At 37.0% G+C, this 15,272-nt stretch overlaps 1 protein-coding gene across 1 annotated transcript in view; it reads right to left on the bottom strand.

Moving 5' to 3' along the window:
* LRP1 (LDL receptor protein 1) overlaps positions 1–15,272 on the bottom strand; it is a 744,558-nt gene that overhangs the window by 300,646 nt on the left and 428,640 nt on the right. The window contains exons 47-51 of the mRNA XM_068228249.1: positions 10,929–11,109; positions 10,725–10,847; positions 9,846–10,091; positions 7,710–7,915; positions 4,797–4,984 (exon numbers count right to left, since the gene is read on the bottom strand). Coding sequence (XP_068084350.1) covers positions 4,797–4,984; positions 7,710–7,915; positions 9,846–10,091; positions 10,725–10,847; positions 10,929–11,109 — 944 coding nt within the window. The remainder of the gene's footprint in view (positions 1–4,796; positions 4,985–7,709; positions 7,916–9,845; positions 10,092–10,724; positions 10,848–10,928; positions 11,110–15,272) is intronic.

Below are 15,272 nucleotides of genomic sequence, written 5' to 3'. Positions count from 1 at the left end.
GTGTTCTCCAAGGCCAAGGCCAAGACTGTGCGCACCACGACAATAACACCTGCTTGAAAGCTGTGGCCAATACGACCTTTAGTCCGCTCCAATCTACTGTATGCAACATAAATGGCAAACCCTGCTCTTTTAAGCTGCACAACAAAATTGTGAATGGCTTGTTGCGTTGCTGAGTTATTTACATCTGAAATTCGTCAGGTATTTCTGCCGTACCCTGTATTACACATGAAATAAATTATTATGCTAGGAAACCGTTCAAATGAAATTGAGAAGAGTCCACCCTTTTCAATATTAGAATACTGTATTATCGTTTGAAAAGAAACACACTTTTAACTATTCTAAAAAATTTTAAAACATGTTTTGTCCCATGTTGCAGACATCTTCAACTTATAGAAGGCACAAACATAGAAAGGTATATCAAAATAGATACCAAATAATTAACAATTAAACACTCTAGAATTAATTTTTGAAGATTTTCGAACATTGCATATTAATAACACTGTAGTCTTTTTTAATTTACAGTTCTTGTATCTTGCATCTTGTGGCGATGATAATCCAGGTCATAAAATATGATATTGTGTTGACATTTAAAATTAGACTAGTTAAAAGCTCTCCATTTAAGCTGATCAATTTGTACTTTAGGACGTGAGGTGTTAATATTGCGGTGATACTGTTTTATTGCAGTACGGATGCGAACATTCACCACTAAAGCTTGAATATTTTCCAAAATATTTGTTGAGAAGCCTAGATATAGAAGTTCTAGTATTTTATTGTAGGAGGTATGGAAAATATTACAGTTACTTAAAATGATTAGAAAAACGAGCTGAGTACTCACTTCCCTGCTGGTCCCTTTAGAATGATCATGTCTTAGATCCGTGTTGCCAGCAACTGATTGAGTTCATACAGCAACTGTTGAGGAGGAGACATGGTAGGGGCAGGAGAGATAAGCTAATGGTAGGGGAAACATATAGGAGGGGAGTTCATGCAGTCATTAGTAGATGTTTTTTTTCTCGGAAAATATTTTGGAGAACTCCTATGGCAGAATATTAATATTTTAGGTCATTCCATTTAAGTTACAGCTGGGGTTTAATTTCTGCTCTATTTCTATGCAAATAGTTTTTAAAATATTCATTAAAATGCCTTTGTGCGAATATTTAAGTCCTAATCTATGGTTGTAAAAGTGTGATTGAAATCTATCGTGTGAGTACTCATAACCGAGTACCTATCGTATTTCTCTGCAATAGTATGTTCTTGATAGCGTGTTATAAAACTTCTTCTTGCTTGGCCAATACATGTAGCTTTACATTGAGAAGAGTTAAGTTTATTAATGCCGGAATTAAAAGACTGGTATTTTTGTGAATAATACTGTGATGATTATAAATTAGTTGGCTGTTTGTATTGTTGTATGGAAGGCTATTTTAAAATGATGATATGCTAATTGCTATTCTGAAAATACTGTAATGTTAATTTCTTTTTGAAAGCTTCCTATGTCAGGGGGATGTTGTATGCTCTAATTAATCATGTCAAGTAACATACTGCAACACCACATATATACAGGTCAAGCAAAAGTATATTTCCACAACAGATTAAAAAAAAAAAAAAACCTGCAAGTACAGTTCCAAAAAAGATGACATAAGCAAAAAATGGCACAACAGAAAATTACTGGTATAATAGGCAGTCCAATAAATGCTCACTAAGAAACTCCTCACGATTTGCAAAGCAATTTTAATACCATGATGACGACGACAACGATGATGATGATGATGATGATGATGATGATGATGATGATGATGATGATGATGATGATGACCGTGCCCTGTCAGCTTGCATAGGGGTCCAACACTGAATTGAGTAGGGGTTAGGCATAACTCTACATGAGACACTGGAGTGGGGGCCCTCAACCCCGACACGACGCGTCCCAATGGCTGATAGGGGAAGTTGTTTGTTGTTTGTTGTGGACAAATTCCCCCAGTACTCCTTTGTCAAAGAACAAAGAGTTGCAGACCAAAGACGTGCAATAGTAACCAACAACAGACTTCCTGCCACAATAATTCAAAATCTTAAGAAAGAAGCTGCTAAAATTCTAGCTACGAGGCCAAACAGTAAAGGCAACTCCATCTCAATGTCTCAAAATGGGCAGGATGATCCAGGAAGAAAACAACGCCAGGAAGACAATTCTGTGGAAATAAGAGAAACTGGTGATATGTCAGGTGCTGATGAATCATGTCATGCTGAAGACATGTTTAAAGAGGAAATGGCAGAGTTCATGGGGCTCAAAGTGAACTATACTTACCTAGACAGAATGGAGGGGGGGCATGGCATGGCGGACGTCAACAGACTGACTAGCCAGCTGAACTAATGCCAATGACGAGAGTACTAATATTGCAACAACTTGTATTTTGTTACAGTGAAGAGACATGAAGACTTCATTAAGATAAGTTTCAAATTTCAAGTTTCCAAGGATTTAAACAGAAATAAACATAAATGTTTATACATTCCAATCATTTTTGACTGTGATTTGATTAAATCTGATGTTCTTTCAAGAGTAAAACATGCCATTCTGTTTTTTGTTTCTTTTTGACGTATAATACTGTTACCATATGTTTTCTTTTTCAAGTAGTTTATAAGTGTATTTATTCAAAATTAATGAATATTGAATATTGAATTTTCACGACCGCATTGTAATCGAAACAGACATTCAACGTATTAGGTCGTGTTACGTACATGTAGTACGTGTTGAAGAGATGTTAAGTACAGAACAAAAATGGCCAGCCAGACACCAGTGGAATCCGAACCCACAACCTCCCGATTTCGTGTCGGTTGCTCTACCAATTGAGCTATGGTGGCCTAGGCCATCTTTGTTCTGTGACTTAAACGCACACTACAGTGTGCTAGCAGCAGTGCCAGACCTGTAGCTCAGATCCTTTCAAACAGAACAAAGATGGCCTAGGCCACCATAGCTCAATTGGTAGAGCAACCGACGCAAAATCGGGAGGTTGTGGGTTTGGATCCCACTGGTGTCCGGCTGGCCATTTTTGTTCTGTACTTAACATCTCTTCAACACGTACTACATGTACGTAACACGACCTAATACATTGAAAGTCTGTTTCGATTATTCAAAATTAGTTTCGTCAGACTGAAGAACCTAAGTTATAAATTAACTGAGTCGAAACTGAAAAGAGATAATTTCAGATATCACAAATTAATACAGTGTTTGTGCTCATAAATTCCAATCATTGCAAACAGACTTGTTCAAAGTACAACCTTTGAAAGATATAGCTGTCCTTTATTATTGAAACTTAATGTTTAAGGTTAATCTATTTTTGCATTTGTACCCATAGAATAACATTATTATGAATTCCTAATCAACATCAAGTTTGATGTACATGCTCTAGAATCAGTAACTCTCTGCAGTCCTCTGTCTCCTGGGCTGTGAAAATGCTATCTACAAGAGGTATTAAAAATCTTTTTGCAGACCTCACAACAAGAAATATTTCTTGGCCCATGCCATCCACTGTGAAAAATGAAGTTATGTCTTTATTATCAAGTGGTTGAATAAATAGGATTACCGAGAAATGCCTTCATTTCAAGTGTGTCAACATCCTACAGCTCTGGACAAGAACATTGATAACGACTGGTTCTCATATCACTGAGTTCCTCAAATTCACTACTAAATTTACCATTTTGTCACTAAAACCAGTGACCACGCTGGTATTGATTCTGTACTGCCTCCAACTTCCGTTGCATGTCACAAATCAGGAAGTCGAATCACTGTATCATAATGAAGGTAAGGTAAGGGTGTGTTCTGCCCGAAGGCAGGTCCGAACCTCCACAGAGGTGTACCTGAGCCGGAGTTTACGTACGGTAGGGTGGCCATTTCCTTTCCGCTCCTCCATTTCCTTACCCCCCCACCAACAGCGCGTGGCAACCCATCCACTTCTCGACCACGCCCAATGTTGCTTAACTTCAGAGATCTCACAGGAACCAGTGTTTCAACACGGCTACGGCCGTTGGTGTATCATAATGATGTTTACACATATTCTGTTACAAAATTGAAACTGACCATTTGTATCTGTTCCTCCCATACAAATATTCAGAACGTGCATTTTCAGTTACTCACATTGAAGCACTACTTTCTCTTCCTCGGTTTCTGTTTCAGTATAGGTAATACATTCACTCTCTGTTTCACCGTCTCCCTCTTCACAACACTTCTTCTTAAGAATAAATCTGTAATTTTGTCTTCATAAGTCACAGCACTTATTCCCACACTTGTTGAAGTATCTGCTTGCTGACTCAGTATTACATACAGCACTGTTGACAGCTATACAAACCATGGATGTGTGGTACTTGGACCACTATATTAAACAACTGTGTATTATTATGACCACATTACCAACAGCAGCAAGATGAGCATGAGTAATAGACCTGAATAAACTGGGAAGTTATCATAAAGAAGCAAACTCTGAGCGGGATAAGTGAGGAAAAGGACTTATTTATTTTTTCACCATGGTCACAGAGACCGGTTAAGACTATGACAATAATTCACTCTTGTTCCACTGCTCATAAAACTGAAAATTGAAAGAAAATACCCACCACCCCCACCTCCTGATTCAAAACAGCAAAATAATATTCTTCAGCATATCTTCATCAAACTGTTTTTACATAATAGATCATCATCATTATCACCTACAAATAAATCTAAAGTGACCTGTTACCTGAATTAACCTCTGAAGGGACATTCTAAATGTTTCTAAAATGTCAGAATCACTACAAACTTATAACATGGTAATACTCACCCCATTGCTGGATGGAGGGCAATGGCCCGAGGTTCTTGTAATCCCTGGTTAATGAGTACTTTGCGGTAGCTGCCGTTTAGCTTGGAAACCTCAATAGTATCCAGACCTTTATCACACCAATATAGATTCCTGGCCACCCAATCAACAGCCAATCCATCAGCATTTCGAAGTGTAGCAGAGTGAAGGACCTAATGATATAAAACTTAATATTAAAATTTTCAACAAGGAGTCATAACATGATCTATCTTATGAAAAGTTATGAAATGCAAAGTACAGGCTATACTAAATTGCTGGAAAAGAAGAAAGAGAAAGTAACAATTATTCTGGGAAGGGTGGATACACGCACTTCAAAGTAACATGACATTTAAGGGAAATTAAACATTTCGATTTTATCTTTGTAAGAATAGAAGATGACTTACAGTTAGGATAGCACGGTACTCGGATAATACGCACCCACTTAATATACGCTATCCTTTATAATGTAAGGTGGTGTTTTTTAAATTTTTTTTAAAAATCGTATTCCAGCTCGACATAACACTGTTACAGATCATTTTCACTTTAGAATGGAAAATAACTCTTAAGCCTGTCATAGTTTTGAAGAGCTAGAAGAGAACCACAATTAGAATTAAAGAAGGTTCAACCTATTCAATACAAAATGTGTTGTACAAGGTGTTCACAACATATTATTTATTATTACTAGTACTGGTTTCGACGCTTAATGGCATCATCATCAGCTACAAATCACAAAGTGGGCAGAGTACATGTCATAAAAGTTGTATAGATAATACACACATTGCAAAATACAAATGATAGGCTGTTTTCTCATTAAAAGCTAGAAGAATAATGTGTAAAATATGGTGATATAATATAACACATAGAGGCGTTATAGTCTAATAAGGCAAGTGAGTATTGTACAATAAAATTGGTCTGATGAATGAGAATAAAAGTCTTCATATGATAATACAACGATGCAGTAAAATTGTCCAGTCTTCTATTGTTGTTCAATGGAGACATATATAAGTCCAGGTCCAGTGTTGTATGTGGTTGGCAAGACCATCAAATATTTGTCTAAGGCCGGGACACCTGACATTGAGAGGTTGAATAAGGTTGATTTTTAAGGTTGTCTCAACTCAACGTGGGTGGTGAAGCTTAAAAGGAAGAAAAAACTAAGTTAATGAAATGGATAGCTAAAAATGGGATCACGGCCGAATATGATAGGATATGAGACTCACCTTGTTTAGCTTGCTGGTTGTATGTTGTGAGAAATGTTGTGAGAAGAGTTGTGGACGAGTGAGATGGGTGTGAGTAAGTTGAGTGAGTGTGAAGGTAGGGTGGGAGGAGTGGGAAGAGGAGGGGGAGGGGGGAGAAGAAGAGAGGAATGGAATGGAAGGGATGGGAAGGCGGAGTTCAAGGCAGGTCAGGGGTGAGGAGTGGCGGTGGTGTGGGAAACAGAAGAGTGTTTTGGAGAGCGTAAAAGATCGATTTCCTCTCCGTGATTTTGATACCTCTAAAGACTTTGATTAGAAAATCAAAAAGGATATTAGGTTTTTCTGAAATTTCATTAAGGTTTAGATTAGGATTGAAAAATTGAACTAAGTGAATAAAACAGTTTTCCGTAACATCGAGTAAAGGGCCTTTGTTTATGTTTTTGAGAATTTCTAGGTCTTGTTCTATGGTAGTGAAATTATGCTTCGAGTCATGTATGTGTTGGCCTATTGCAGAAAACCTATTATACTTAATGGCATTGACGTGTTCTAAGTATCTAACTTTGAAGCTTCTTCCGGTCTGTCCAATGTATGAGGAAAAACAGTTATTGCATTGGAAACAGTAAACACCTGATTTTGCGTGAATGTCGGATTTGTTTATTGACTTGGTATTGTGAACTATATCCATATTTCTATTGTTGGTTCTGTATGATATTTTAATATTGTGTTTCTTGAAGATGTTAGTTACACTGTGTATGTTTTCATTAAAAGTGAAGGTGGCGTATAGGGCAGGGTTAAGTCTTTCTTTGGTTAATGTTGTCATTAGTCTACGTTTACATTTGTTGATAATGCGTTCTATGAATGAAGAATTATAACCGTTACATTTAGCGATGGCACGTATGGTATTCAGTTCTTTCTTTAGGTTTTCCTTGGATAATGGTATTTTTAGTGCACGGTCTACCATACTATAGGAAGTGGCGCACTTGTGTGCGTGTGGGTGTGTGGAGTCTCTTCTGATAGTTGTCGCTGTTTGTGTTGGTTTTCTGTAGATATTATATTCTAGTGAAGAAGGAAGTCTCTTGATTGTGAGGTCAAAAAATTAATTGAGTTATTGGTCTCGGATTCCAATGTCAATTTTATATTAGGATCTATCTTATTTAAATTGTTAAGGGTGGTAGCTGCATTAACCGTTCTGTCATGCAGAATTACTAGAGTGTCATCAACATATCTGGACCAGAAAAGTATGTTTGAGAAAATATTATTGTTATTAATTGCCGTGTCTTCTAGGAAATCTATGTATATCTCCGCCAAATTTCCTGAGGCCGGCGACCCCATAGCCAATCCATCTTGTTGGTATATACATTTGTCAAATGTGAAATAGTTGTTGTGTATCACTAGTTCCAGGACCTGCATGAAGTCCTGGATCTTGAGTTTACTTAGCCCACTATATGTTTTTAGGTTATTTTGGATTATGGGAAGAAGTTTTTTAGTGTTAATGCTGTGAACACCTTGTACAACACATTTTGTACTGAATAGGTTGAACCTTCTTTAATTCTAATTGTGAATCTCAGTTCAATACGGGAAAATGAAGTTCTTAACTTATAAAGAAGAGAACCATGTGTGAAATTTGGATAATGAAGATGACAAAAGAAACCATACAGAACATGAATTTGCTGTTGACAATGAGTGAAACTACATGAATACATACTTCAGGTGTGCTGTTACTGCCACCACAGATGCGCTTCAGACTGCTGCCTAGGATGGTTACATCACTCCAGTAATAGCAGTTTTCCTGTAGGTCAAAGTCAAGGGCCACAGCACTGGTCAAGTTATAAACCAGTAATGATGCATGCCCTGCAAGGTCCAACTGGCGAATATAGTAACGATTTGAGAAGATCAGCTTCGGCTCCACATCTGAAAAATACATAAAAAGGCCACATTGTGTCTGTCTGCACATTATGTTGAGATTAAGGTAGAACAGCAGTGGTCATTTGGTAGACCAAAGTCCATCTGGGCTACACCCCTCTGCAGGATGTCGAAAATATGTAACAACTCGATTGATAAACTGTGCACGACCTGACGAGTGGCATTTGTTCATGCAATCCTTCAAGTATTAGGAACTTGCCTATATGGCACTAACTATTCATCATAGTTTCTGTAGGCTGGAAATTCCATTGTTTTACTCTTTCAAATAATATCAAGTCGGAGAGAGAGAGAGAGAGAGAGAGAGAACGAGGAATAGAACATATAACAGTACAAACAAAATGAGCAGTCAGTATGGGGAGGGTGCGCAGAAAGAGGAGACGAGGACAAACATAAAAACACAAAAGGACAAGGACAATCTCCACCACATCTTCACACAAACTGCCGTCAGTAAATAAATAGGCTCTCTCTTCATCAATCCTAGTTCTTCTACATCCATCTCATGTTAGCCTCCGACAAGCTCGTTCCTGCTTCCCAACTTCATCAGGAGGATGGGTATCAACACTCTTGACATATCTTCTGTGCTCTCTCTCTCTCTCTCTCTTGCTCTCTCTCCAGTAAAAGTTTTTCATTTTGTATAATACAGAATCCCCTCAACATGGAAACGGAAACGAATAACGAATTAAAAAAAAATCTACTTGTATAATGCGGAAAATATTATGAACTGATGTAGTCCTGCGTATAATATTTGTGCATTTCTGGTACTGGTATGATCAATGTCATTGGAAGGACAAAATGAATCACGTCTTTGGACGTCCCTGCCGTTCTATTTCTTAACTGGGAAACTTCAGGAATATCCATGAGGGAAAGGCCAGTAGTCAGTCTCCTAAGATAAACAGGTACAGCAATACAGATGATGGAATAATTGAAATGCTTGAAAACGCACTGGCAATATCCGAATTGTGTCAAGCAAGAAACGCTCCCTATAAAGCAGAGAACTTAATTCGAAGTGTTGAAAAACTTATGACATCACAATTTCGAATCAGCTACAGCTCTTCTAGAAGTGAGAAAAGCAGAAAAAGAAAAGGAGTTGGAAGAAGGAGATGTGCAAAAAGATTAAGATCAAAACCAGGTTAAAACCCATGAACAAGCCCTGGAGTGTATTTGTAACCTAAAGCAATTTGCCATTATATGTAACTCCTCCATGCTTCTTGAACTAATGTACTCAGCTTAGGACTACATACAGAAAGACACAAAGAAAGCTTAGTGTTGTAAAGTACTGTGTAGAGTGTTGTGATGGAAATTTTAAGGAGCATATATTCAGTGTTGTGAAATAGTGTAATACATACAGTGTTGTGTTAGTGTCAAAATTACGTACCATGTATCAAGCTGTATATGTGTAATAATAAAGTGCAGTAATAACAATAATAAAGTGCAGTAATAACAATAATAATAATAATAATAATAATAATAATAATAATAATAATAATAATAATAATAATAATAATAATAATAATAATGACAAATCAGTGTACTACAGTTCTATGTATATAAAACAGGATAGCAGAGCATCCTGCATAAGCAGATAGAGGTACGCTCTACATCATATTATTTAAAAATACTTCCCTTGTATACTGTATCATTTATTGTATAGTAGTGCTGGTAAATGGTCTTTTAAGGCAAAAAAAAAAAAAAAAAAGTTTGTGTAATGCGGAGACATGTTTAAGTTGGAAAAAATGTTTCGTCCCTTGAGATTCCACTTTGAGCAAGTTTTACTGTCTGTATAAAAGTCTTCTTTCAAATAATAATTTTCTATAATACTGAAATCTTGACTCAATATATACAGATGACATGGAAATGAGTAAATATCATCCACAGAAAACAGAGCTTGTGGATGATGATACCAGTTATATACACCTACCTGATGTGGCCTTGCAGGAATGATGATTGCGAGTCAGAGCATATCCTTCAACACAGGAACACACATACGAACCCAAAGTGTTGCGGCATTTCTGACTGCAGGGCCGATCAGCACATTCATCTATGTCAGAACAGAGATGTGTATTACGTTCATGAGGCTTGTAACCTGGGTGACAGGAACAGCGGAAACCAATCTTGAGGTCGTGACATTCATGTGCACATACTGGGTTCATACATTCATTGATATCTGCAACAAAGTAAACAGTGAGTTAAAATAAGACATTCAGACAGGAAATACTTCAGACTTTTTTAAGTTGGAGTATCATCATTTATCAATTAAGGTAAAATTCTATACTCTCAGGATTTCAGTTAAGCACAATTATAGGTCTATTACTACGTATACACTAATTTTTATCAAGAAGGGTACATTTGAATATGATGCTGAAGAATGAAAAATGGCTTCAACCCCTCCAGAACTAAAGTGTTACTGGGTTGCAGAAAGAGAGAGAAGACACGAGGTGAAAAATAAGACTATGTATACTTCATAAATTTAACACTGTTCAGGTCAGATAAGAATAACAGTTGTCTTAAGGGTTCTAGACACATCAGAATGAATGAGAAAACCCTGACACAATTAAGGGGAAGCAACTCCACGCTTAAGTGGAGCCCTGAAATTGTCAAAATTGGTACCTAAATTAACACGCTTTAATACAAAATCTTAGTTAAATTTTCAAGCGCCAAGCAAGTTGGCTACGCAGTTCAGATCATGCAGCCTCTTTTGCAAGGCTAAAACCCAGAACATATGTCCATTAATACAAGTTGTGAAAATATATTGAAGTCTTTGATGAGAAAGACAAAGGGCAGAGCCAGCACTACTTACTGCACAAAGCCTCATCACTGAAGTCTCCACAGTCATTAGCTCCATCACACAACAAGGTTTCGTTCACACACAGACCATTCTCACACAGGAATGAACCGTCAGTATGGCAGGTGGTGCCGAGACCTGCACACAAACAGAATAGCCATGGTGACTAAGAACGAACTCCATTTAATTAATAACAGTTTATGACTAACATCAACTCACCACAAGTTTCTGAAGACTCATCAGAACTGTCGCCACAGTCGTCTACTCCATTGCACTTGAAGTGCTCCGCAACACAATGCTTGTTTGCACACAAGAACTCATTCTCCTGACATGAGTGCTGACAGGAATCAGGTTCATCACTTTTGTCATCACAGTCATAATCGGAGTCACAGTAGTATTCCTAGGGAATGCCAGAGGAATCAGGAAGCTGTCTCTTATTAAGGAAAATTATTATTAAATAGTTCAAAAAACATGATTCATAACAATTTCATTATGGAAAATTCACACTTGAAACAGAACTGTGAATGAGCAAATCCAAGACTATGATGATGTTCTACTTATACAATTAACAGAAGGAACTATCTAGAATTCAAATAATAAACATTTTTGCAGACTGAACCTAAAGACTTAACAAAACTTAAAAATCCAAACATTCTTTTGCATTATGTTTCCCGTAAGCTGCTGTTACCTGTGATTAGTCCATGCAACTGTAACCTTCCATAAGTAGCAAGTAAAATTATAGATCATGGTCTAGTAATATTCAACTGAAATACAATGTAACAAAAAAACTCATTTTGATCCAACATTGGGGTGAAAAATATGAAAAATCATATACAGTAGGTGTTAAATAGCACTGTCATAACTATTGCAGTGTAAGACATTATTTGAAGCTATCACCGAAGAACTGCCTAGTTCTACACATCTTAGAATAAAATCAATCAATCTAACCATTATCTATATCATCATATACATCTGTAATTGAAATCTAAACCTTAATAAAACATCTAGAAATTATTTAATTACCTCTGAGCCTTGTATATGAATGGAATATTATAAAATCTTTTATAACAGAAATTGCAAGATGATGACATTGAAACCATTACAAGTACCTTACATATTGCTAGGAGAATAATGACTCGGTCATGGAGGGTAAGAAAAATAGAGGGAGAACAAGATGACAGTTTCTGATGATTTAAAAATAAGAGGTATGGAATTAAATGAGGCTAGTTACATGTAGAAGATTGTGCAGGACGTATGTTTTTTTTTTTTTTTAAACAGCATACTCCATTACAGGAACTAATACTACATGCTTACATAATGACAGTACCAATTAATACCCTATATACAATTAATTACATATGACTTTTGCCAATATTAAACTTAATTGCTATCTCATTGTAAGATGTCAACATTTATTTTGTTTACAAATTTATGAAAATCCTTTAGGTCTTTGTCCACGAGTTCGTGACTCAGCCCATCTCCAACATCCCCCCAAACCTCCTTTCTCCACCTTCTCCTCTTTCCTTGCCACGCCCTTTCCCTTCCCGTGTTCCCTTTGAATCTCACAAACCAATCTCAACTCCTCCCCGTCAGTAAGGCAAACAGTAGGCCATGCACCACATATCACAACGAAAGGTGAGTCTCATATAGCTTATGCCATTTGATTAGCACTCTCTCCCCTTAATTCTATCATTTGTTTAGGTTAACTTTATGGACACTGCATTGAATTGCAAACTTATATAAGCCATAATCTATAAGTTTCATGTCCGTATTGATCTTTGATATTCACAGATCTGAAGTTTTGAAACTTCCACCTAATCAATACTTTATTTGGGTATTGTTATTTTACAGTACGAGTTTCGACCTTGTGAAGGTCATCTTCAGCTGACTAACATAACATGTAATTAAAACATCACTGATACAATAAGAATGTCACATAGTATACATAAAAAAATTGTCAATTTGCAAATATTCTTCACCCTAGCTTAAGTAATCGTCTACGTTAAATGATATGAGAATTAAAACTTGACATTACTATTAAGTACATGGATGATATACGTTAAAAGTACAATGTTCTTAAATTATAAATGTTCACTGTTCCACATTAAAACTTACTAGCAGTTTCCCTCTGGCTCTGCCCGCAATGTAAAAAGTATGGTGTTGTTCGTTACTATCCTCACGGATGTATTTGCAAAGTTTTGAGTTAATGAAATAAAGCACATGACCTGCTGTATTAATAGAATGTAATATTATGGCAACAAAACACTTGAAAATACATCACACAAAGAAATTGAATTAAATGCTCCTTGGAACAACACAACGTGCCGAACTGTTAAAAAGTCCTTCAAAGATCTTTGTCATGGAACATATGTACTCATAACTTTTCTCAGAATCTACCCATTTAAGTAGTTATTACCTCAAAAGGAAGCGCTTGATCCGCTGAGTGTTTTTAGACCAAATCAAACTGCATACCTCAATTAGAACGAAAGATATGATTGCTTCAATGGGAAAAAAAATGTTGAAGAAATGAGACGTCAAATTGAATGTGCACTCATAACTTTCCTCAGAATTAGCCAATTTGAATAGTTGAGAGCTGAAATGAAAGAGCTTGATCCAATGAGTTTTCTTAGGCAAGAACAAACTCTGTACCTAAATTAGAACCAAGGATATGATTGGTTCAACGAGACAACAAAAATGAAAAGATCAAATAATTTGAGGAAGGAGAAGTCAAGTGATTTATAGCACCCGATGACAAATCTGTGAATACCTTTCAGTTTTAAAAAGTGAAGGAAATAGACTGGATAGAATGGCCGGACTAGCTGACTTTAGTTTTCATAAATTTTTTAAAATATATAGATAACTAGATTGAATAAAACAGTGTATATATTCAAGAAGTAGCGCACTGTGCATATATGCTTTTCATTTGTTTCCGGTATTGCGCTTTTTACCATTTTTCTCTTCACAATTGTTTTTTACATCAACTGTTCTAAAGAATCTACAAGATCCTGTTTACGTACTTAAATTATATTAAATTGCATTATATATATATACACACACACACACATTTTTGCAACAGAAGCAATTACAGACTGGTTCGTCAAGCTATTCACCGAGTACAGTCGGCATTTGAAAGCACAGTGCCGGACATTGAGTGTGTTGTGCTGATCTTCAGGAGCTAGCAATTCGCTTCAATCAAGCGACTCGTCTTCGACTTCTAAACAATTTTGGGACTTCATATTCATTAATTATATTATGACATCGCGCCTCATTTGCTGGCTCATTTAACTTTTCACCTCTTCTTGTAAACATTATGAGACAGTGCTGAAATTTGCGTGTGTTGTGCTACTGTTCAGAAGATCGTGCCTTACTTCTTATAAGCGACTGACTTTCTACTTCTTCTAGATTTTACGATTTAAAATTGCACAGTGCTAATCCCCATTAACACGTTCAGTACCTGCTTCTGAGCGGGATACTTGAATGCCTGGACCAGCCATTTTCATGCCCGGCCCTCTTGACGTTCATCACTTAATAACCTAACCTAACCTAACCCCATGGCACTACAGCCCTTGAAGGGCCTTGGCCTACCAAGCGACCGCTGCTCAGCCCGAAGGCCTGCAGATTACGAGGGGTCGTGTGGTCAGCACGAGGAATCCTCTCGGTCGTTATTCTTGGCTTTCTAGACCGGGGCCGCTATCTCACCATCAGATAGCTCCTCAATTCTAATCACGTAGGCTGAGTGAACCTCGAACCAGCCCTCAGGACCAGGTAAAAATCCCTGACCTGGCCGGGAATCGAACCAGGGGCCTCCGGGTAAGAGGCACGTACGCTACCCCTACACCACGGGGCCGGCCTCATCACTTAATACAATTGACAATTACTCCTAAACTATAAATGTTAGAAAAAAAATACTTTGTGCTTACCTCTAGTAAATATTTAGGGTGTGATATCTGGTGTCACAGGTTTCAAAATACGTCTAATTTTATACAGCCTATCTGTATTTTCAGCATAATGATTACTGTCACCGAAGTGAAGAAATGAAAGAATATGAAGGAAACGTATTCGGAACATTGTATTGGAAAATATCGGGGTATGAAGAAGAGGGTCTTCCGTCCAGTGCATTTTATATCAGGATTTTGGACTAATCGGTTTCCATGATTGCATGATTGAATTCTTTGTGAAAGGCCGGGGCACCGCACTTATCACTTGACTCGTGTATAGATTTGTCTGCTCACACACATACTGATAAAATTCGTCATTCATGAAAATACTCACGTAACTCAAAATATCCTGCTTATTTTCTATTTGAACGTTTATACCTGAATTCACTCTAAATGGCGGAACGGGTGGACAATAACTAGGATGATAATGTATCAGGCAATTCACTTTTCTCTATAGGCCTATCGGATTCGGGAATCGGAATTTCCTCGTCACTTTCACTATCTGAGTCTATTTCAGGAATAAGTTCATCACCAGAATAATCATTGTGAACAATATCTAATAATTAATCTTCTGTAAGAAACTTTGTTTTATAAGCCATTATACTACACTCAGTAAGAACGACAC

The sequence above is a fragment of the Anabrus simplex genome, chromosome 6, assembly GCF_040414725.1.
Source record: "Anabrus simplex isolate iqAnaSimp1 chromosome 6, ASM4041472v1, whole genome shotgun sequence".
NCBI classification, from domain to species: domain Eukaryota; kingdom Metazoa; phylum Arthropoda; class Insecta; order Orthoptera; family Tettigoniidae; genus Anabrus; species Anabrus simplex.
This window is presented reverse-complemented; position numbering and strand designations above follow the sequence as displayed.